Source organism: Nicotiana tabacum, chromosome 2, assembly GCF_000715075.1.
Source record: "Nicotiana tabacum cultivar K326 chromosome 2, ASM71507v2, whole genome shotgun sequence".
NCBI classification, from domain to species: Eukaryota; Viridiplantae; Streptophyta; class Magnoliopsida; order Solanales; family Solanaceae; genus Nicotiana; species Nicotiana tabacum.
The window spans coordinates 13,706,331-13,731,446 of record NC_134081.1 but is presented as its reverse complement, the minus strand read 5'-3'; the positions used below and the strand labels follow the sequence as shown (position 1 = coordinate 13,731,446).

At 35.8% G+C, this 25,116-nt stretch overlaps 1 protein-coding gene across 1 annotated transcript; it reads right to left on the bottom strand.

Annotated features, from left to right (window-relative positions):
• Nucleotides 1-13,176: 13,176 nt before the first annotated feature.
• On the bottom strand, nt 13,177-24,068 carry LOC107798709 (uncharacterized). The gene is made up of 3 exons (XM_075224818.1): nt 23,720-24,068; nt 13,335-13,825; nt 13,177-13,230 (listed from the first exon to the last, which is right to left on the bottom strand). Exons 1-3 carry the CDS (start codon nt 24,066-24,068, stop codon nt 13,177-13,179), a joined length of 894 nt encoding a protein of 297 aa, XP_075080919.1.
• Between the last annotated feature and the right edge of the window lie 1,048 nt (nt 24,069-25,116).

Below are 25,116 nucleotides of genomic sequence, written 5' to 3'. Positions count from 1 at the left end.
TTCTTGAACTTTGGTGATTGAAAAGTTGAGATGAGAGGTAGAGATGGTCCAACTGGGCGTGCCAAAATTTGTAGATAATAAAATTGCAGCGAGAAAATAATCGAGACTGAAAAATATTGCAACAATCGTAGTATTTGATTGTAAGTAATTTGAGTGTACAATCTTTATGATTCCTCTAATTCTACTTTTCCACTATAAATTCAAGGGCCTTTGAGCTTGATCTTGAACCTATATTTGTTGTCACGAACGATGATCTTGAATTCAACTAGCACTAACTTTGATTTGAACTCGTACTCCTTGAATCTTGATTTGTTCTTCGTTCTTGAGCTTGAACTTGATTTCTTGAACTTGAACTTGATTGCTTGAAGCTTGAAACTTGTGGAGGAATTTGCAGTGTTTGATCCATGAGTTTTCTCTTGCTTCTTGTTATAACTTATAGTCCCTTTTCTGAGTTATGAAGACACCTATTTATAGTTGTGGAAGAGAAGAGTTATGATAAGAACAAACTCTTTCCGACCAATCAAATTGAAGTGTGACAAGGTCGTGTTTGACTGGCCAGAACATGTCACTTGCACACGTGGCGCGGTTTCATTGACCTTTTAATGTGACTTGGCATGCCTTGTCATATTGACACGTGGCATGATCCCATTGGCTCTTCCGTTTGACTTGCCGTGCCACGTCATTTGACACGTGACATTGGGCCTCTAGGAAGATGTCATCTTGGGCCTAATGAAGTGGACTTATCGCTTGTAGCCCGATTAAATGAGCTAACCCAATGGATTCAAAATTATTTATTTAATCCATATATATTGGACCTATATAATTAATTCAATTATATTAGATTATAATATTTATTTGGACCGATATATCTTGAATTTATAATATAATCTAAATTATTTTATGAATTTAATTTTAATAAATTTTATATGCCTACAATGCCAAGGCTCCCCTTCGAGCTAGTAAACAAAGTAAGTTAGTTAAATGAACAGCAGAGAATGGACCAATGTTATCCGCTGTGAAGCTTACAGAGAAAACATAACTGAGAATAGTGGTGACTTACACTGGCATCTTCTCTAGACATGTTGCCATAGGTTCTTGAGCTCATTCTGTCGTATAGGTTTTAGAAGGAAATCAGCTGCACCTTTTGACAAACACTTGAAAACTAAACCCACTGAATCATGAGATGACATCACTGCACATAGCCCTCATCAGGTATAGAGGAAAATAGGAGAATTGAAAATCGAAAGCCAAATAGTACTTTCCCCCCTAAAATAGTAGAATGGTAACACTGGGCCAAAGAGATTACTTACTGATCACAGGAATATTCTTGCACTTCTTGTGGCTCATGATTTTGCATAACAGGCCTATGCCTGATAAACAAGGCATTACTACCTTCACTTAACACTAGGTCAATTTGATTGGTAAGATTTTCTAATATATTCCAGGCTTGCAATCCATTAGCTGCTTCTATAACTGCAAATAACCAATTAATGTGGAGATCATAAGAGCCATAAAGATGGTAAAGTAGTAATCAAGTAAAATATATTATCAACAAACAACCAAAAAAAAAAAAAAAAAAATTCAGTGGGCTCCCATAAGTGGGGTCTGGGAGGGTAGTGTGTACGCAGAATTTACCCTATCCTGGAAGCACAGAAAGACTATTTTCAATAGACCCTCGGCTAAAAATATATTATCAACAACTAACAAATATAGTTTTGTCAAGAATTAAAAACTTGTAAGCCAAACTGTTGTAAAACTTAAGTTTATCAATTCACCAAACAAATACGCAATGTTTGCTTGACTGAATATCACATGTGATGAACTTGAAACTTCACCTGGACGAGCATTGACAGATCTCTACTGCCATTCATAGTTTAAGCTGATAGTTACACCTTTGCAATACTCAACAAGATTTCAGTATATCAAACGTACATTTCCTGGTTACTTTACGTAGATCGATTGAAGATATAGGTAGCTCTTCAACTGCAGTTGCTCTGTGTCTTTCAGTTAACTTTAATTGAGGTTTTCGCAGTGCTGATGACAAGCGTAAAAGGTTATGCACATTGAAACAGATTTTAGAGTATTTCTGCTTGTGATTTACTGAGCAATCAATTATATTATCTATTTATTATTTATTACTCAACATCCTTACACTTGTGGGATTACTGGTTTATTTGTTGCTTTATACAAATGATTATTCCATACAATTTACACTTAAACTTGCCTCAATAGACAGTAGCCAGAAAAATTATATTTTGATAACATAAAGCAATAAGCTTCAAAAACCCAAAAAGACATTGACTTGAATGAAGATTTAAAAAATGATAAAGATAACAGAAATGCACCTTCAGAGCTCATCAATGAGAGCAGAAACAACAGCTACAAAGCTCCAATCACCATTAAACCCAAATGAAAACAGTTCAAAGGGGTTACCAATTTGATTTTCAAATTGAAAAATAGTGTAATGTGATAATGAATAGTGCAAAATTCAATATAAAAGGACTAGAAAGTTGAAAATGTCTAAAGATTTTGGTTTGTGGAGTAGGGGAGGAAGAAGAATAAAGTCTTGGAAGTTTCCAATATGATGACGTGGATAAGTTGCAGGCCTAGAAGGGGCCACGTAGGACTAGATTATTCCATGTCAGCCGAGAGTATTCTGATGACATGGACAAAATCTAGGGGGCAAAGTGCACCGGTAGTTAGGTGTTTAAAATATATTCGTAATTTATATAATATATTTAAAAATATGCCAATTCATCTAAATTTCAATATCAAGTATTCTAAATTTTTGAACTGCTAATTTGAAGCTCAAAATTAGTGTCCCAAATTTTTGAACTACTAATTTAAAATTTAGGACACTCTTGAACTGCTAATTTAAAATTCATTACATAAAATTTAAATTTTTAGACATAATTTTTGAACTTTAGTATACGATGTCCTGAAGTTTAAATTTTAAGATTTAAATTTCAGAATATCATATCCTAAAATTTAAACAAATTGATTAATTTTTAAATATATTTTAAATAACATATTTAAAAATGGACATCGTTTACACATATCTAAAGGCATGAACTTATGGGCTTGAACTTAATCGTAACAGATTTAGGAGCGGGACACGTGGGGACTTCTGAGTTGTTTTCGCTATTATGTTTAAAAAAGGAAGGGAAACGTGGATTTCACGGACGTTAAGTTTTCCGAGTATAGAGGTCGCCATCTCAGCTCCTAAAGGCTAAAACCATGTAAACAAATGAAAAGATGGTCGTGAAGGCGTTATAAATTAACGTGAAATGAGACAAAGCCCTTAAATAATTGCAGTTGCCTACTAATGTGTTGTCATGTGGTTAAGTAGAAATGTAATAAAGGAATATCTCTGTAGACAAGGTTTTGGTCATCAAATTAGTCACTTGTCAAAGCCAAAGTCAAAGAGTTTTTATAAAAAACTCAAGATTTCCAACTTTTTATTTTTTATTATTCGGTATTCAAAATTCACTAAATCAAGGACTCAGAATACGCATGAAAAAATATTCACAAATAGCCACTTTGTCGCTCTATAATTAAAAATAGCTATTATAGAATTTCAAATTTCACAAGTAAAATTCAATTATATAATACATCCTGAAGTTTTATTTATGAAATTTGAAATTATATGACAATAACTATTTTTTAAATGCATGGCCGAGAAATGGCCAGCGGACGCTATGTCTATGAATAGGTGTTCGAGTAGAGTCGGTAATTCACATGTAAAGCGCCCTCTACGTGAAATTTTTTATTCTCAGTAGTCGAACTTAAGACATAAGATTTTTAACCTTTGAATTGAATACAAAAAATAAAAATCTTTGTCACAATTAAGCATAAATCTTTAACAAAAAATTAATGTTAATTGTTGCTTCAAATGTATTATTACCCTTGAATTAGTGCTGGCCTACCATTGATGAATATGTTTGGTAATGAGTTAACATCTCCAAAAGATACTATCTTATCTAGTTATTGCTTTAATTATTAACTTAAGACTTTCCTAATTCATGTGATTTTCTAGATTCTTCCTTTCTTACACTTCCTTTTCATTTTTTGGCTTAATTAGACACGTTTCCTTTCTAGATTCAATGGTTGGCATTATTAGTAATGTTCTCGCAAAGCCAACAACTAAAGTTATACAATGCCACATTTTTTTTTAATTTTCCCATTATCTGGGGTGTTGTATTAATTAAAAGTTGATTCTCATTAGTATAACACAAAGATAAAGATTACCCTTCAAAAGATTTGGCGAGGTGATAATATAATACAAGTTCACCTGCCACCACAAATAACAATCCTAGCTTACAAAAAAATTAGCCTTGTCATATTTGATTCTAATACTCAGTATTTGACTTTTGTCCAGGTGAAAGGGGCCCTTAACACCCTTTGGAAGTTGCTCACCGGAGAAGTTGTAATTTCCGGTCTGAGTTTTGGCAGCCAATTTTGCTAAACAGTCAGCTAGTTGGCTGGTTTCTCTGTAGCAATGGTTGATATATATATATATTTGCCTTGTACCTCATATGTACCATCTTATCACTTATATGATCCATCCTATAATTAGTCTCCTTCTTCTCCCTTAGAATATCAGCTAACAAGAGTGAATCTATCTCTAAAGTGAAAGTTGTATAACCATTTTATATACACCAGGTCATTGCAAAAAGTGCTGCATAAGCTTCTGCAAGAGTGTGATTGTTGCAACTATAGGGGAATGAGAATGCCATGATAATGTCGCCGTTGTGTTTCCTCAATGCACCTCCCAATCCAGCTCTCCCATCATTCTTGTTAAAACTTCCATTTGTGCTTAGCTTGAAGGTTCTGATCTCTGGTTTTTGCCATTGCACTACAATGCAATCTTTTTGGGGTGCATCCTTACTAGAGTGTCGCAAAAATTATTCCAAGGCAACTTGAGATTACAATTAGGATAAGCCTTGTTGATTGCAGTTTCCACATTCCAACTGATTTGTTGCTTCAACTTATAGCAGTTGAATTTCTTTTGATTTCCATACATGTAAGCACAAGTTTTTTTTCACAGTACCCAACATATGATTATAGGAGTAATACTTAACACTAATTTATGTACATCATTAATAGACTTAGTTTGCCACCAGGTATGTAACATATATCTAATAGGGTGGGGGTGATAGTTAATTTCAAGTTGAGAGCCAAAAAGGGTTGCCTATCCTTCTATGAAAACATGGTGCATATTTTCATAGGCAGGATTCTCACAGCAGTTACACCTCGAAACAATCTGTCTCCCAAACCTAGAAATAACTTCATCAAAGGGGAGCTTGCATTTCCATAGTCTCCAAACCAGGAATGACATATTAAAAGGAATACAAGAATGCCAAATCTTACCAATGTGTTGTTGTTTAAGTCTAGAATTTCTTACCAGATGCCAAGCTGTCTTGTTGAAGTATTTACCATTCTCCATAAGGTCCCAATAAATCTTATCCTCTTTGTCTTGATTTCCAATATCATTTTTTAGGATATGATTTTTCAGATGATCTCGAAGGACATTTTTCAGCTTTCTAACATCCCACCTGCTTTCAGTGATGAATTCACACACCAAAGTTTTATGGCTCCTCCTAGTGTTAGTAACTAAACTTGCAAGATGGCCTTTTAAGGTCTAATTATCCCACCAAAATCTGCTTGAGCCTGAATTGATTTGCCATACCATATGCTTTTCTGCAATGTTTTTTATACTAAGAACATGCTCCCAGGCATGGAAATTCCCAGTAGCCCATTGTTTCGAAACCAAATGAGATATAATGCAATATTTATGTCTAACATATGTTGCCCATAGAGATGATGTGGACCTGATCCTTCACCGCCTTTTCATAGCCAACATGTCACTGATTTCTTCCATCTTTCTAATACCAATGCCTCCCTCATATGTAGGCACAATGAGATTATTCGAGGAACTCCAATGTTACTTTTTACGCTTAATAGAGTTACCCCAGAAAAAAATTAGCAAAATATTTTTCAATTAATTTTAAAGTAGTTTTAGGGAGGGACATAGCAGATAATGTATAAGTGGACAAATATTGAAGGACACTTTTAATCAACACATATTTACCACTATAAGACAAAAGCTTACCTTGCCAACCATTGATCCTTTTCACTATCTTACTAATCAATATGTCAAAATATTCAATCCTTTTTCTACCCACATATAGAGGACAACCAAGGTAATTAAAAGGAAAATTCTTATCCATAAAATCATAGCACTCCCTTATTCTATTAATCCTGCCAGCTGCAGTCTTAGAAGATGTGAGGAAAAACTCTTGTCTATGTTAACCAATTGACCAGAGCTTTTCTCATAGTTACCAATTTTCTTCATACCAAGATTAATATATATGGAATTACCATTACAGAAAATAACAATATCATCTACATAGGCTAAATGGTTAATTTTGAGGACCTTATCATGCATAGAAAAAGGGTTAAAATCAGGATGATTATACAAATTATTAAGAGACCTGAAAAGAACCTCAGCAGTCATAATGAACGAAGAAGGGGAAAGGGGATCACCTTGTTTAAGACCTTGAGAGGAAGAGAAAAACCCTTGCCTAGATCCATTAATAATGATCGAATACCAAACATTCAAAATCAAATTATGAACCATGTCTATCCAGTATTTAGAGAATCCAAATTTACTTAACACAAAATAAACAAAAGGCCATACCATTCTATCATAAGCCTTAGCCATATCAAACTTAATAACAACATTACCTCGTTCTTATCAGTAATCTTGTGAATAATTTCTTGAGCAAGTAAAATATTTTCGGAGATTAGTCTATCCTTCACAAAACCACTTTGATTAGGAGAAACTAATTTGTGCAAGAGTGGGTTTAATCTTAAATAAATAATTTTAGAGATGATTTTGTTAGAAAAGTTAGAAAGACTAACTAGTCTAAAATCAGAAAAACAAGAAGGAGTATCAATTTTGGGAATCAAAACTTAGCAAGTATGTGAGAACAATTTAGTCAAACTTTTTCCTTTGAAAAACTCCAGAACAAATGCAATGACCTTCTCTTTGATAATATCCCAACAATTATAGAAAAATGCTCCATTATATCCGTCAAGTCCCGCTGTGCTAAAAGCACTCAGGCTCAATGCAATATTTTTTATTTCAGCTTCATCGGGAATCTTATTGAGAATTAAGTTATCCTCCTCAATAATGCAATTAAGAATACACTCTAAAATAGCGGGGTTGAGGTTAGGAGTTGGTAAGTTGAACTGGGAATTGAAGTGCCTGACTGCAGCTTTGAAGATCTTTTCATCACCCATAATCCATTTACCCTTATGATTCTTGATTCTATTTACTTGTTGCTTTCTCCTTTTTTTACCTGAGAATACAGTGAAAGTATCTGGTATTACTATCACCATCTTCAAACCATTTGATCCTAGATTTCTATTTGAGAAGAGAGTCTTGGATACTCAGCCATCTAATATATTCGGCATGGGCTTTGTTCATATTTTCTCTACTCTGCTTGGTGTTGTCTTCAATGTCTTTATCTTCCAAATATTGAAGCTTCTCCTCCCAGTTGTTAGCAGCCTCATTAATGTCACAAATGTCTTCCCTGGACAATTGACTTAATCTCTTACGGAGATCCTTCAGCTTGGATTGCAAGATCTACATAGGATTACCCATAAACTTTGTATTCCAAATTTTCTTAACAATATCATAGAAACCAGGCTGATTAACCCAACAGTTAAGGAATCTGAAATACTTAATATAATTGTGGATGGCGTAAAGATCCTTCATAAGCAGAGGTCTATAATCAGATCCAGTCCTTGCCAAATGCCTAATGGAACATCTTTGAAATAATTGGTCTCATATATCATTAAGAAAAACTCTATCCAATCTTTTCCAAATTCTATTCATGGGCCTCTTGTTATTACACCAAGTAAAATTTGGACCTGAGTAGCCAATGTCTGTAACTCCACAATTGTCGATACAGTTTTGAAATGCAAGGCTTTTGTACATTCTAGGAGGTTTACCCCCTATTTTTCACTTGGTTCAAGGATCGCATTAAAATCTCCCCCGATACACCAACAAAGACTGCAGTAACAAAGATATCTTGAGTACCTATAGCTTACTCCAATTTGATAGTAATGTGTTATTCACTTTCTGTGAAAATTATTTTATTGTTGTATGAATTCCAGAAGCACCAAATTTGACCATTACCGTTATAATGGCAATGTTGATACCCTAAGAATCTCTTGTATCCATCCACCTTTTCTTTAGTAATAAAAGGTTTAAAGACAGCTACAAATTGTGTGTTGTTGATGTCAATCAGCTTTTTAAGCCTGTGAATGACTTTTTTGGACCTCACCCCCCTTATATTCCAGAAGATTGCATTAATCATAAGAACAATTTGGGATGTTTTCCTCTCTTTGTTTCCTTCTTTGAGAAGGATGTGTTCTATTTTTTTTGTCCTTTGCCACTTTTTCAAGCTTCACTTCTCCCTATTTTAGCAATGTATTGGTTATCCACTTTTTGACTTTCAGAAACTTCCTCCATGTCTTCATTCTCCGTGTCGCTGTCTCTTTTTGATGTCATATTGAGTCTGTTAGTATTGCCCTCATTCATATCCTGGTCCCATTCTTTGCCATCCAGATCAATAACTAAATTTAAACTAGGTTGATTCCTTACCTCTGTTGGAACAGTAGAGGAGCTTGAGGCACATGTTGTATGCTTGTGCATTTCCTCTGCCTTGCTTTCTTCCTCCCTGCTAGTATCTCTATTATACGACATCTGATTGACAAACTTCCATTTCTATATTAGGAGCTTCCCCTTTCTCTAACCTTTCATTCCTGCAAGTATCATTAACTTTGCTTTGTCGCTCATGTTATTGTGTATATAGTGTTTCTTGATTTTGAATACTGTCTCTAATGGCAGCTATAGACTAATCATTTTGTTTGCTCGTCGATGTAAAAATAACATTCTTTTTGCTACTCATCTAGGCAGGTTTGAATCTCACTTTGCTTTTCTTCTTCGTCATTTTTTTGATTTTCTTCTTATTATTTCTTTTCTTCTTGTTTTCCCTTCTTTATTGCTAATGGTCTTTGTATTTTCATTCCCCTCTTCCTGTTGTATTTTTCCATTGTCAACACTATGAGAATCCACTTTATTTGTATCCTCCTTGCCATCATTGTTTTCTTTCATCATCTTGTTCATAGAATATGCTTCATCCTCATTTTTGATAAGCTCATCTCTATCTCCCTCCGCCTTAGCTTGATCAGCCTTTTTCTTTTAAAGAGCCCTACAATTGACTATGTAGTGACCCAATTTCCGACAGTGTTTACAATATTTTGGGACGCCTTCATACTCTAATTTTTTGGTATACCCTTTTAACGGCGATTCATCATATTCTTGACCCATAAAAACACTTTGAGGCAAAGGTTTTAATAGGTCCACTTCCACTCTAATTTTGGCCATACTAGGCCTTCTTCTACCAATTGTAGCAGCATCTAGAGCTAGAGGCGTACCTACAGAGCTCAACAATTATTTTATGTAATGCCAATCATGCATATGAAACGGTAAAGCTGGCAAAAGAACCCATGCCGGAGCGACTGACAGATCATCTTCTGGCTTGAAGTCTGGTGACCACTTTTGTAACCACATTTGCATCTCATCGACTTCGATAACTCTTCTGAACCATACTGATTTCCAATCATCATTATTGAAGATATCAATGAAAACATTATGATTCTCATAGACCCCTATTTTGACTGACCCCTTCAACGGAATGGTCGAAGAAATTTTCCCACAATTGTGTACTTACATGAATCCGCCATTATGCCGTAGTAGTATTTAGCTTTAAAAACCACAACTGGCATGCCATTGTGTGTCGTATGTCTTGCTATCACTTTTTCCTTTTCATGGCGATTGGAGTTTGGGTTGGGGATCTGAGCAGATGACGAAGGAGTTGTGATGGTGTTAGCATAGGATGGTTTTCCTAGATTAGAACCGACATTGTGAGTTGTTTCACCTATGGGGTGAATCTGATCTGTCGTACGTGCCAATGGGATGCCTCCCGGCGGCTCCATCTAGTGGAGCGTGTGCATGACACGTTAAGACATGAACTTTTAATTAGCCGTTGTAGAGAGGAAAAGTTTTAGAGAGTATTTAGAGAGATGTGGATATTTTTTACAATGCCACATCAACATACTTATATTTTGACTCGGTTTGGTGCTAAGCTTTTGCAAGCACGTTTCTCTCCTTTCTTCTCTTCATCTTACCTTAAGTTTGGAGTGGGAGAGAGATTGAAAATTTGAAATTGTGCACACCCTTGACACATACTCCTCGCATCTTATTTATGTAAATTTATTTTAATAAACACAAAATTTAAGGAAAAATAAAATAAACTAAAATTTATGATCTTAAACATGTCAATGGCATTTTGTATGACTATAAAATCATGTCACTGAGAATAAAATGAGATGTTTATACTTAAATTAATTTCAAATATTTAAAAAGAAATTATTATTTTTGAAACAAATTAAAAATAAAATAATCTCACATAAACTGAACAAAATATGATAAAGAAGATGTCCGTCACTTTCTTCCGAGTTAGTTAGGTTTTCTTTTCTGCTCCAGCTAATGAGGGATATGAGAATTCAAACTATAGAACAAAAACAAACTATTTAGATTGGAGTTTGGTCCAAAGAGAAATGAGAAAACCTTGTGCATTGCCCAACTTATGCCTATGTCAATGAATTCAATGCTGCCATAGAAAGCTAAACTATGAATATACCTAACTTGGCTACAATATCTCTCTTTCTTTTCTTTTTTGTTGTCGAAGACAATTCTTTCTTTTCTCTTTGTTTTCTTATTATCTTGTTGTTATTACTGGTTGTTACTACTACTTTCTTTTCATCTTTTCCTAGGCCCGGGGTTTATAGGAAACAACTTCTCTATCTTTAACTCAGGGGTAAGGTCTGCGTACACACTGTCCTTCCCAGACCTCACTTGTGAGACTATATTGTATTTGTTATTATTGTTATTGTTGTTGAAAAAATTTCTTGTGGGCTTCTGGCTCACAGGTTCAAAACTCTGAGGAGTATGGTTCCACTTCTTTATCCTTCTGCCAACATATATATCGGACTTCGTCTTACTCACACATCACGTGTTGTATCCTCGTGACTAAACCTAAATACTGAGGCAACATGGCTACAATATATCAAGCCTCTCTTACCAAGTAGAGGTGTAAAGTGAGATTTTATATATCAGAAGATAAATCATGTGTATGATGGATAGCTCTTTTTAGTTAAAAGGAGACACTGGATGACTAACCATTACCAGGATCTTTATGGATGTTTCCTCTCAAGTTTTATTATGGAATGAAGTATTATTTTCTTCTTATTTTTTTCTCCATTTTTTTTGGAGGTTAAGACTAGCTCGAGGATTCAAATCTCATCAGTCGCGTAGCATCTTTTTTTCCTTTCCCCCTCCCCTTTCTCTGATGTAATACAAAACAAATTAATATTGTTTAAGAAAAAACACAAAGTTAACAGCAAGTGAAAAATCCATAGGACCGTCCCTTGCAACAACAGCAACAACAAACCCAGTGTAATCCCACAAGTTGAGTCTGAGGAGTGTAGTATGTACGCAGACCTTACCTCTACTTTCATGAAGGCAGAGAGGTTATTTCCGAAAGACCCCCGGCTTAGGAAAGACAAAAGGAAGGGCAACAACAATCACACCAATTCTAAAACCAAGAAAAAAAATACAAAGATACAAAACTAAAGTGATTATTGCAATCAGAAGGCCAAAACGAAAGCAACGACTAGTAATCACATAAATCAAGAAATACAAAAATACATAACTAACGCTAACTCATGTACTTAATCTATTGTTACAGACAAGGACAACGCTAGGCGGCCTATTCTAACTCTTTACTTTTATTCTCAACCTCCACACCTTCCTATCCATGGTCATGTCCTCAATGAGTTGGAGCAACTCCATATCTTGCCTAATCACTTCTCCCCAATACTTCTTCGGCCTACCTCTACCTCTCCTTAAGCCCTTCGGGGCCAACCTCTCATACCTCCTCACAGGTGCATTTGCGTCTCTCCTGTTCACGTATCCGAACCATCTAAGTCTCGCCTCCCGCATCTTGTCCTCCACAGAGGCCACGCTCAACTTATCCCGAATAACTTCATTTCTAATTCTATCTAGCCTGGTATGCCCACACATCAATCTCAACATCCTCATTTCAGCCACCTTCATCTTTTGGACATGGAAATTCTTGACTGGCCAACACTCAGCCCCATATAACATAGTCGGTCTGACCACCGCTCTATAAAACTTACCTTTAAGTTTAGGTGGCACATTCTTATCACACAAAAACCTGAAGCGAGCCATCATTTCATTCATCCCGCCCCAATACAATATGTAACATCCTCGTAGATCTCTCAATTCCCTTGTATAACTGACCCAAGGTATTTAAAACTCTCTCTCCTAGGGATGACTTGAGAATTAAGCCTCACTTCTCCGTCCACACCCTGAGTTGTCTCACTGAACTTGCACTCTAAATACTTTGTCTTGATCTGCTCAACTTGAAACCTTTAGACTCCAGGGTCTGCCTCCAGATCTCAAACCTTCCATTAAAACCATTTCGCGTCTCGTCAATCAGAATAATGTCATCTGCAAATAACATGCACTACGGTACCTCTCCTCGAATATGGCGCGGTAGCGCATCGATCGCCAAGAGAAATAGAAATGGACTGAGGGTTGACCTCTGATGCAACCCCATCATAACTAGGAAGTGTTCTGAGTCCCCTCATACGGTTCTCACTCGAGTCTTAGCTCCATCATACATGTCCTTAATAACCCTAATGTAAGCAACATGAACACCTCTAGCCTCCAAATATCTCCACAGAACCTCCCTTGGCACTTTATCGTAAGCCTTCTCTAAGTCGATGAACATCATATGTAAATCCTTTTTTCTCTCCCTATACTATTCCATAAACCTCCTAACAAGATGAAAAGCTTCCGTAGTCGAACGACCTGGCATAAATCCAAACTGGTTCTCAGAAATATCCAAAAGCCTCCTCAACCTCAGCTCCACCACCCTCTCCCAGACTTTCATAGTATGACTTAGTAACTTGATGCCCCGGTAATTGTTGCAACTTTGGATGTCACCCTTATTCTTATACAGCGGGTCCATCGTATTCCATATCCATTCTTCGGGCATCTTCGTCATCCTAAAAGTTACATTAAATAACCCAATGAGCCACTCCAAACCCGCTCTTCCAAAATTCCATCGGGATCTCGTCAGGGTCGGTCGCTCTCCCCCTGCTCATCTTACACACAATCCCTCAACCTTCTGAGCTCTTATACGTCTACAATACTCAAAGTCCCAACGACACTCAGAGTTTTCTAAGTTGCCTAGCTCAATGTTCCTATCCCCTTCTTCGTTCAAGAGTTTATGGAAGTAAGTCTGCCATCTATGCCGAATCGGTGCCTCATCCAACAAAACTCTGTCATCCTCGTCCTTGATGTATTTCACTTGGTCTAGGTCCCGAGCCTTCCTTTCTCGCACTTTGGCTAACCTGTACAACTTCTTATCCCCTCCGCTACCTCCGAATTCCTCATACAAATGTTCAAATGTAGCGGTCTTGGCCGCAGTAACTGCTAACTTCGCTTCCTTCTTAGCCATCTTATACCGCTCCCTATTCGCCCTCTTCACCTTCTCATCCACGCTCTCCAGAAGCTTCAGATATGCCACTTTCTTGGCCTCCACTTTACCTTGAACCTCAATACTCCACCACCAATCCCCTTTACGACCACCAGATGACCCTTCAAGACCCCCGATACCTGTTTAGCAACCTCCCTAATGCAATTTGTAGTCGCGGTCCACTACTCCTCCATGCTCCCATAGCCAGTAACTTATCTCCCAACTCTTGTGCTCTGTCTTTTGTCAAAGCTCCCCACTTGATCCTAGGTAGATCAAACACAACCCTCTTTCTACACTTCCTCATGATATCCAAGTCAATGACCAGAAGTCTATGCCGAGTCGTAAGGTTCTCACTCGGGATGACTTTACTGTGAAGCCCCAGAAAAATTTTCTAACAAGATTAAGCCGAACTCGAGCTTAAGAGAATATTTTGCGAGACCTCGAAGTGCTTGCAAACCCACACGAGGGTAATAGGATCATTACAATACTTAGGCATGAAGGTAGGATGAATTTAAGGTCCTCAAGTAGTATGATTAAAGGCATAGATTGGAATGATTGAGCTAAGAGGGAGGAAAGGATTCCAGCAGACCTGCGTATCCATCTTGCGTAGCCTACGCAAGTTGCATAGGCAAAAACAGAATAGAAGTGGGGGGGCTTAAGCTGCAAAGGCTACACAAGCCTGCGTAGCCAATATATGTAGGCTACGCAGGCAAGCTACGTAGGAATTTGCCTACGCAGGCTATTTTCTATATAAAAAAAAATAGGGGGATTCGGGGAGAAAGAGAAATAAATTTTATTTTTGGCTAAGTTTTGGGTTCTAGAGAGAAGGTGGATCATCCCCAACCTAAATACACATCACATGTGAGTTTTATGATATTTTTATAATAGATTAATACTAATTAATTATAGTATTAACATCTACATGGATTGAAATTCATAGGGATTTCTCTAATCTTCAAGAATCATTCAAAAGGGTTCAAGTTAGGGTTTGAGCTACAAGAGGTAAAATCCCTATCCTACACTTAAAAACATCTATGGATTAAGTATTTGGAATGTATTGTGAAGTAGAAAGTACCAATTGGTTGAAGAATTATGCTAGTCCTTGAAATGGGTATTGTGAGTTAGAGTTCTTGAATGGAGAAGAAGATGAATAGTGAATTTTTGAATCTTGTTAAGATGATTGGTGATCCTAGTGCTTCAATAGCTTAATCATGATTAAGTATTGAATCGTATAACATGTATTAGGCTTAAAGGCCAATGATGGAAGCAACTAAGGATAAAAGGGATATGTATGGGTGAATTGGGCTTGAAGACTTATAGTTAACTTGTGGACCTTAAATGGGTATCGACATATATTTGGATACATTTTGATGTCTTGGGATGTCTAATGTAGATATTGTCTTGTTGGCGACGTTTGAGAGTTATAAATGAATTGAAGCGTCGTACTATTATTTTGAAGCTTGGACTTGAGGTAAGTTGATTAATACTTACTCTTCTTAAGGAATTTTCTCTAAAATCATATTTGAGTTATTACGCGAGTTTGTAAATGTGCATCCATACTTGTGGGGACAAGCGGGAAAGGATGTCACCATGTATTTGGAGTTGTATTGCATAAAGAAAGTTTTGTTGTTTTACAATTGAAAAATCTTATTTCTAAATATTCGATGCCAAACGATGCTTGAGGAAAATATTATAAGTTTTATACAAACTTGAGTATTGGAAAGAATATAAAATATTTGAGTGCCGAAGATGTATTTTTATGAATAGTATTTCCTTTTAAAACTTGATTAATGGATAGCATTCGTTGTATCTTTGAAAGATGGATGTTAAATTGCTAAAGGCTTTAACATGAAAATGATCATATGTTTGATTGTTTTATTCAAATGGTTTACTTTGGACATGAGCAATGATTTGATAAAAATAGATCCTTTGAGGCTAATATGCTCTGAATCTATTTTTGAAATATCAAATATTTTGGGAGTTACTAGTGGAGACCACCGAGATTGGTTCGAATATTGAGTTTCTTACCATGGAACTACACGTGCCGGTGTAGGGACACATTCCAAGGCTAAGCCGAGGTTTGTGGGATGAAGTCCCCCATTGAAAGTGAAAATGATCATTACTTAAAGTAATGAGGTTAAGTCGACTCGTATGGAACTACGGGAAGCTGCCCAGACAAGTAGGGTCAAATACTTGTTGCTAGGTCGATCACCTACTAGTTATTTATTATGTCGGTGTCGGTATAGTACTCCCGGTGAAAAGGTAAAAACTAATTTTGCTATGTTTAGGCTTAAGGAGGCTAAAGTGATTTCAATGACTTAATGAAGTTGAAATAATTTTACATGATTTTATTAGAATCATGGATTGGTATAAATATTTTAAAAGTTTATATGATGATTTATATTTTTCTATTCTTTTCATTTAAAATGATAAAGAACATGAATTGATATAATTGTTATCATTTTATATCAATATTGGTTGCATTTATTTTGTAAAGCCAAGTCCCAGAAACTTGAGTTAGAGAGAGTCTATGACACTTATTGAGTACCGTAGTGGTGTACTCAGCTCTCAGGGGCCCCTCTCTAGGGTCTCACTTACTTTACATATTTTCAGGATGAGACGTGGTACATGATGAGCAGATGGGGCAATAGGATGATTCTCTTTTCGAAGCATATAGCAAGGCACCACTTCTATTCCGTGGTAGCCTTCATGTTGATCTTACTTACTTTTGGTTGGGTCTGTCTTCAAGTACTTATTTCATCATTGTGTCTTAGAGATTCCACAGACAGTTGTTATTCTTTTTCTGAGTTGTAATCAAAATTTATTCGTATGTCATGCATGAAATAAATATTGTTATTCTTTTGTATATTTTTCAATTGGATTTAAAGATTTTGTTTCATGTATGGTTTTTAATCATTTAAAATGATTGTGTTTTCAAAAAGACTTCCGCATGTATTTATTTTTCATATAGATGGACATTCTTGTACGGTTTGTTTCGCCCGGGTTGGATAGTATGCTGGGTGTCGGTCACGTGATTTTGGGTCATGACAAACTTGGTATCAGAGTACTAGGTTCTAATTCGAGTCCTAGGAAGTCTATGGAATCGTGTCTAGTAGAGTTTTCCATTGGTGTGTTGTGCACCATACCTATAACGGGAAGGTTACATGGACATTGTAGGATTGTCTCATTACTTTCTTCTCACTCTAGATCGTACGTTAAAGCTTGAAGTGAGGAGAAAATCGTGTGTATGTATTGACATCCTGGCGGGGTTTACAAAGGAGAGTGTTGATCATAATGCTTGAGATGTAAGTAACGACACTAGCTACTAGATGAGCTAGCAATAAAGAGTCGGTTCCTCTGTATATGAATATGAGGGAAAAGATAAGAAATGAAATAAAATGGATTCAAATCGAATGATGCAATAACGAATCATATGTTTTTTTGTCAAAAGCTAATGACTGTTTGAAGGAATATAAGACGTGAATCGCGTTGACCGTTACCGTGATACATCGAGAATTGCAGGAAGTTTGTGCTACCAGAAAGAATAGTCACATCTTGAGAGGGCATGACCCTAGTGGCCTGGTATATGGTTGGGACTACTCAAGAAAAAGGACATGAATATAATATGTTAGCTACCAGTTCTGAAAGACAAGTAGAACAAGGAGAGGTAAAGTTCAATCGAGTGAATATAGATGACATGTCAAGGTACGAAGTGTATAAAAGGCATGACAAGGTACGAAGTGTACAAAGTTTGAGTCGACTAAAAAAGTTCGAGTCCCGGATTGTTATAGATGGATACTGAAAGTTGATGTGGGCAAGATGGACACTTAGTATGACAGGTTATAGTCATTATCATGTCACAAGAGCTAACAACGACATGTCTAGAGTATCAAGCGCATTTCTGAGCGATCAAGATATTATGAAGGGAATTAATTGTTAATAATAATTATTGATATACATTGCAATGATATAAAGATACTAGAATAGATATGATGACATGTTAAGGTACGAAGTGTATAAAAGGCATGACCTCAGAGGTTAAAGGGGTAAGATAAATTGTTTATAAGGCAAGTTTTCATGAAAGGGCGATATTAAACTTGTATAGACACGGTATGTCTCATTGGTGTTGATAAATTTGTGAAAGGTGAAGTTTTACTCCAAAAAGCTTTATATGGGCCAATGGAGCAGCTGAGTATGGATTGATTAAAACTCTTATATTGTAAAGGGGTTGAATGTGTTGAATGAAGTACGAGGGTAGGTAATACTTTTGAGGAGTTGTAAAATATTACATGAACGAATTAAGGCTAAAGAGCTGGAGAACAGTAATATTATATTTCGAAAGTTGACGAATTGTAAGTGTTTCAAATATATGTATTAATGTCTCATTCATCCTAAAGATGTTGTGTGGAAATGAGGCTAAGGATACTATTAGATATGGAGGATCTCATTGTGTAAACACATGTTAAAATTCATGGGTAGTAAGGGTATGATCGAAAAGGAAAAAGAGAAAAAACAAATACGTACGGAGACGTGGTTTGAAAGTCTATATGGCATGTAAAGATAGGTTGTGAGTTGCTTGCATTATAATTGCTGAAAAAAAAAGAGTTATTATTAAAAGTTGCATAAAGATATGATATACGAATTCATGTGAAGCATTCATACTTGTTCAAAATGGTTGAGCTTCGGCTTAGAGCTTAATGAAGTCGTGCTTGTTAATGACATATTCGGGCATGGACTCAGAAACATAAGGAAGTTGTACTTGTAGAAAAATATATGTGAATATGAACTCATGAATAACATAACAGAGTTGTACTCCAAATGCAGATCTCAGCTAAGATCAATAAGTGTGCACGTTAGTAAAGTTATGAGATCTGTACAGATACAGAAAGAGAAATATGTTAATCATAATATTTTAGTAAGGGTGGAGAATCATTATACTTAGAAACATGAGTTGTGGGTTGAAAGTGTCATGGTATTTAAGAAGGGAAAGGAACCAGGAGAGCTATGATGAGTGTAGAGATTCAATCATATCGCCAGAATCAAAAGATAACACGAATATGATGATCATGAGATCTAAGTCAAACTCAGTCGGAAGTGGAAACTATGAGAAAAGATTCTTGATTGGGAAATAAATGACCCTTAACATTAGGGTAGTTACGTAAGTATACCGGGCAAGTGTACTTATGGTTTAAAGACTTTGTAAAGTCTATGGAAGAAGCGTAGAAGCTTATGAACGGATTCACTCTTAAGTGGGGGAGAGCCATACATGTAATTTCACCTTAAGGTGATGCGTGAAGGAAGGAGAGATCTTACCTGTCGGAAACGGAAAAGACAAGTTAAATTTATCAATATCTTCCAAGAGTGGACAAAATGTAAAAGCAATAAAGTAGGTTGTACTGGAGCTACAAGTTTATTGTAAATAAAAGAGGTACAATATTTTTGTTGTGAAAATTAAAGAGGTAGATTATTATTGTTCGAACAAGTTACCAATGAACAATCAAATGGTTCAATTGAGTCTTAGAGGTTCGGTTTGGGTATGAACCGACTTGAATACTTGAATACTTGAATACCAGTTTAAAAGAAAAAAAATGTGAATAAACATCAAAATGTTATTGTGCAAAAGTAGCTAGAGGAAATAGAGAAATATTTTTTCCGAGTATATTCCTAAACATGAAGTGGGCTATATAAGTTGAGACATGATGCCCAAGTGAATCCAGTATATCGGAAGGGAGCGATAATCCTTAAGAGGGATTATATAGAAGGCCAAGCGTCGAAGGACTACATGTAGTGGTGTTACTATGATGAAAACAAAATCCTAGCGAATGGAACTACGAATGTTGACATTAAGAAATCGATGGCTGATGTGTGTGTCACAAACTTAGTAATAGTGTGGAATGAATATTTTCTATAAAGATGGCATATTAGCTATGATGATTAACAAGTTAGGGATTGAAGAATTTCTGGTTATGATTGCCGTAAGGGCAAGGAGATAAACTACACGTTATTGGCAAACAAGGTAAGACAATGCCGTGCTTGATTTTTAAAGGGATAAAGTAATGTTCTAAATGGATGCAGATGAACTTAAGTCTCAAGAGTTTCGAATGGATGAATGACATCGTGAATAATATCCGAATAAAGGAGTTACATGATTTTAAAATCTTTTCTGCAAGAAAGTTGATAAATGAGATCCTAACCCATAAAGAAAAACTCTTAAGTGTAAATTTCGTCAAAAAGTTTGAAAATAGAGGACGAATTATATAAGGTTAATTTAAGCCTTATGGTAAAACTTTGGTTCTAAGAGAACTATAAAAGATATAGGGATGGAAATAAATACATGGCGTCTCAAGTGTAAAGTTGTTATTCGGATGGACTTCACCTAGAACATGGTTTAAGAAATATGACGTAATATTCATAAAATGGAATTGTTAATGAAAAGTGTTGCAAGCCCCATATGGAAGCGCCTGCTTTTTCGAGGTTGCGTATGGTTTCTAAAAGGAGAGAAGGTGTGCACGTGAGTTTACTTTGCTACCATAACTAATGTTAGTGGATTTGATATTATAATTCCCTAACTACGAGAGTATACGTACGATGAGTCATATGTGATTCATATGGTGAATGAGATAACCTTAAAGGTAATGTTATTGTCAATTCTTGGTAGCATGTTTGGATATTAATAGTTATGATTCGATTTACAAGGAAGGATCAATTTAGATTCTTGTTATGCGAGTCCGTGGTTGGGAATTCAAATTATTGCTTCAGCTAAAGTATATTAGTGTAATCATGACTTCGAGGAGGTCACTTGGGTGGCCTAGGAGAATATGAAAAATTGGATATCCACACTTGTTCGAAACTACATTCATGATTATTTCTTAAAATCTTCAAATTTGGTGAATATCGTATTTTGACTCCATGGAACGAGTAAGTAATTTATTTATCTTGATTATAAGTTGAGGGTTGCACATATTATTAGTGTTGTTGATTCAGTTATTGCCTATGATGGCTAGATTTGACTCATTATAATAGATTTTATTGTTGTGATGCCGAAAGTGGCTACGCAGTTATGATTTGAGTCACATGAGATCGATGTTATATTGTTGATATTGCTATGATGTGTAGAGCAGTGTTGGCTTATTTATTTGTATCCCTGTGGCTCGCTAGCAAGTGAAGAAAATTTAGATAGGCCTAGAAATAAAGGAAGCTCTGCCGAAATTTTTGAGAATTTGGAGAATTAGCCAAAAGGGATGAGTAATAATGAGGTTATTTGGTGCAATGGTCAAAAAGGGTTGTGATTGGATATTTTAACTTGATTTCGTCTTCACCATGACATTCGAGGACAAATGGTTCTAAGTGGGGGAGATTGTGAAGCCCCAGAAAAAAATTTTAACAAGATTAAGCCGAACTCGAGCTTAAGAGAATATTTTGCGAGACCTCAAAGTGCTTGCAAACCCACACGAGGGTAATAGGATCATTACGATACTTATGCATGAAGGTAAGATGAATTTAAGGTCCTCAAGTTGTATGATTAAAGGCATAGATTGGAATGATTGAGCTAAGAGGGAGGAAAGGATTCCAGCAGACCAGCGTAGCCATCTTGCGTAGCCTACGCAAGCTGCATAGGCAAAAACAGAATGGAAGTGGGGGGGCTTAAGCTGCGAAGGCTACACAGGCCTGCGTAGCCAATATGTGTAGGCTACGCAGGCTATTTTCTATAAAAATAAGGGGATTCGGGGAGAAAGAGAAAGAAATTTCATTTTTTGGCTAAGTTTTGGGTTCTAGAGAGAAGGTGGATCATTCCCAACCCAAATACACATCACATGTGAGTTTTATGATATTTTTATAATGGATTAACACTAGTTAATGATAGTATTAACATCTACATAGATTGAAATTTATAGGGATTCCTCTAATCTTCAAGAATTATTCAAAAGGGTTCAAGTTAGGGTTTGAGCTACAAGAGGTAAAATCCCTACCCTACACTAAAATATATCTATGAATTAAGTATTTGGAATGTATTGTGAAGTAGAAAGTACCAATTGGTTGAAGAATTATGCTAGTCCTTGAAATGGGTATTGTGAGTTAGAGTTCTTGAATGGAGAAGAAGATGAATAGTGAATTTTTGAATCTTGTTAAGATGATTAGTGATCCTAGTACTTCAATAGCTTAATCATGATTAAGTATTGAATCGTATAACATGTATTAAGCTTAAATGCCAATAATGTAAGCAACTAAGGATAAAAGGGATATGTATGGGTGAATTGGGTTTGTTGAAGACTTATAGTTAACTTGTGAACCTTAAACGGGTATCGACATATATTTGGATATATTTTGATATCTTGGGATGTCTAATGTAGATATTGGCTTGTTGGCGATGTTTGAGAGTTATAAATGAATTGAAGCATCGTACTAATAATTTGAAGCTTGGACTTGAGGTAAGTTGATTAATACTTACTCTTCTTGATATATTTGAGTTATTTCGTGAATTTGTAAATGTGCATTCATACTTGTGGGGATAAGCGGGAAAGGATGTCACCATGTATTTGGAGTTGTATTGCATAAAGAAAGTTTTGTTGTTTTACAATTGAAAAATCTTGTTTCTAAAGATTCGATGTCAAACGATGCTTGAGGAAAATGTTATAAGTTTTATTCAAACTTGAGTATTGGAAAGAATATATAATATTTGAGTGCTGAAGATGTATTTTTATGAAAAGTATTTCTTTTTGAAACATGATTATGGATAGCATTCGTTGTATATTTGAAAAATGGATGTTAAATTGCTAAAGGCTTTAACATGAAAAAGATCATATGTTTGATTGTTTTATTCAAATGGTTTAGTTTGGCCACGAGCAATGATTTGATAAAAATAGATCCTTTGAGGCTAATATGCTATGAATCTATTTTTGAAATATCAAATGTTTTGGGAGTTACTAGTGGAGACCACCGAGATTGGTTCGAATGTTGAGTTTGTTACAATGGAACTACATGTGCCGGTGTAGGGACACACTCCAAGGCTAAGCCGAGGTTTGTGGTATAAAGTCCCCCATTGAGAGGGCAAATGATCATTACTTACAGTAATGAGGTTAAGTCGACTCGTACGACACTCTGGGAAGTCGCCCAGACAAGTAGGGTCAAATATTTGTTGCTAGGTTGATCACCTACTAATTGTTTATTATGTCGGTGTCGGTAGAGTACTCCCGGTGAAAAGGTAAAAGCTAATTTTCTTATGTTTAGGCCTAAGGAGCCAAAAGTGATTCCAATGACTTAATGAAGTTGAAATGATTTTACATGATTTTATTAGAATCATGGGTTGGTATAAATGTTTTAAAAATTTATATGATGATTTACATTTTTCTAGTCTTTTCATTTAAAATGATAAAGAGCATGAATTGATATAATTGTTATCGTTTTATATCAATGTTGGTTTCATTATTTTTGTAATTCCCAGAAACTTGAGTTAGAGAGAGTCTATGATACTTATTGAGTACCGTCATGGTGTACTCAGCCCTCAGGGGCCTCTCTTCATGGTCCCACTTACTTTACATGTTTTCAGGATGAGACGTGGTATATGATGACTAGATGGGGCAATAAGATGACTCTCTTTCCGAAGCATATAGCAAGGCACCACTTCTATTATGTAGTAGCCTTCATGTTGATCTTACTTACTTTTGGTTGGGTCTGTCCCAAGTATTTATTTCATCATTGTGTCTTAGAGATTCCATAGACAGTTGTTATTCTTTTTTTGAGTTGTAATCGAGAGTTATTCGTATGTCATGCATGAAAGAAATATTGTTATTCTTTTGTATATTTTCCAATTATTGAAAAATAATGGATTTAAAGACTTTGTTTTATGTATGGTTTTTAATCATTTAAAATGATTGTGTTTTCAAAAAGACTTCCACATGTATTTATTTTGCATATAGATGGACATTCTTGTACGGTTTGGTTCGCCCAGGTTGGATAGTGTGCCGGGTGCCAGTCATGTAATTTTGGGTCGTGACACTTACAGTCCGCGCACAGACCTTTATCAGACTTCCTTAAGAGTAGATAATCAATATGGGTCCTGGCCACCGAATTCTGAAAGGTGACCAAGTGCTCCTCCTTCTTCGGGAAACTAGAGTTAGCAATCACCAAATCAAAAGCCTTAGCAAAATCTAGTAGGGACGTACTACCTCCATTTCTAACTCCGAAACCGAAACCACCATGCACATCATCGTAGCCCCCAGACGTCACCCCAATGTGGCCATTAAAATCCCCTCCTATGAATAACTTCTCAGTGTGCGAAATACCACGCACAATCTTGTCAAAATCCTCCCAGAAATGCCTTTTGACCTCCTCATCCAACCCAACTTGAGGGGCGTACGCACTCATCACATTTAGGGGTCATTTGGTAGGATGCATTAGATAAAATAATGTATGCATTAGCTTTAGCTATTAATAATACCTTGTTTGGTACACTTTTTGAACTTATGCATTAGTTATGCAAACATTAGTTATACATCTTATTTGGTATTATCCTATGCATAACTTATGCATAAGAAACCATGGTATTTTCAATTCAGTGAGTTTTAATGAATGCATTAGCTTAGTTAAAGACAAAATTGTCCTTCAAAATTTATGCTTGATTAAAATATGCTATTATATTAATACAAGTTTGAAATAATCCAAGAAAGTGGAAAATAAAATTATATCCTTAGTAAATAAATAAATAATTAGCATATTTTCTTTTTTATAAATAAATATTCAGTTCTATACTACAATATAGATAGACAAATCAAATAATTTTCTTAAAAACCTTTTTCATATAAAAATATTCCTCAACATATGTTTCTTTTAAAATAATAAAGTTGTGGACTGGTTATGAGGTCATTTTTGTAAACAAATAATTTTTTTAGAAATTGAGAAATGCTTTAATACATCAAACCAAACAATGGATAAGAAATATTTCAGCATAACTAATGTCAGCATAACTAATACCAACATTATTAATATACCATATTCAGCATTATTCTTATACTCTATATCAAATGACCCCTTAGAGTAAAACCCCCCAACAACTAGTGTAATGCCCATCAACCTGTCGTTCACCCTCCTAACCTCCACCACTAGCTCCCAAATATCCCTATCAACCAAAATACCTACTCCGTTCTTGCCCCCACACATCCAGAGTACCAAAGCTTAAACTCATCTACATCTCGTGTCTTATCTCCCACCCATCTAGTCTCCTGCAGATAAGCTATATTGACCTTCCTCTTATGGAGAATCTTCGCTAACTCTACAGACTAACCCGTCAAAGTACCTATATTCCAAGACCCAACTCGCATCCTAGAGGCATCCTTACTACCCTTACTTCTTTTGCACCTTACACCCCCAACCCCCTGAGGACCCCCGAGGACATGATCTTACCCTGCCATCGTTC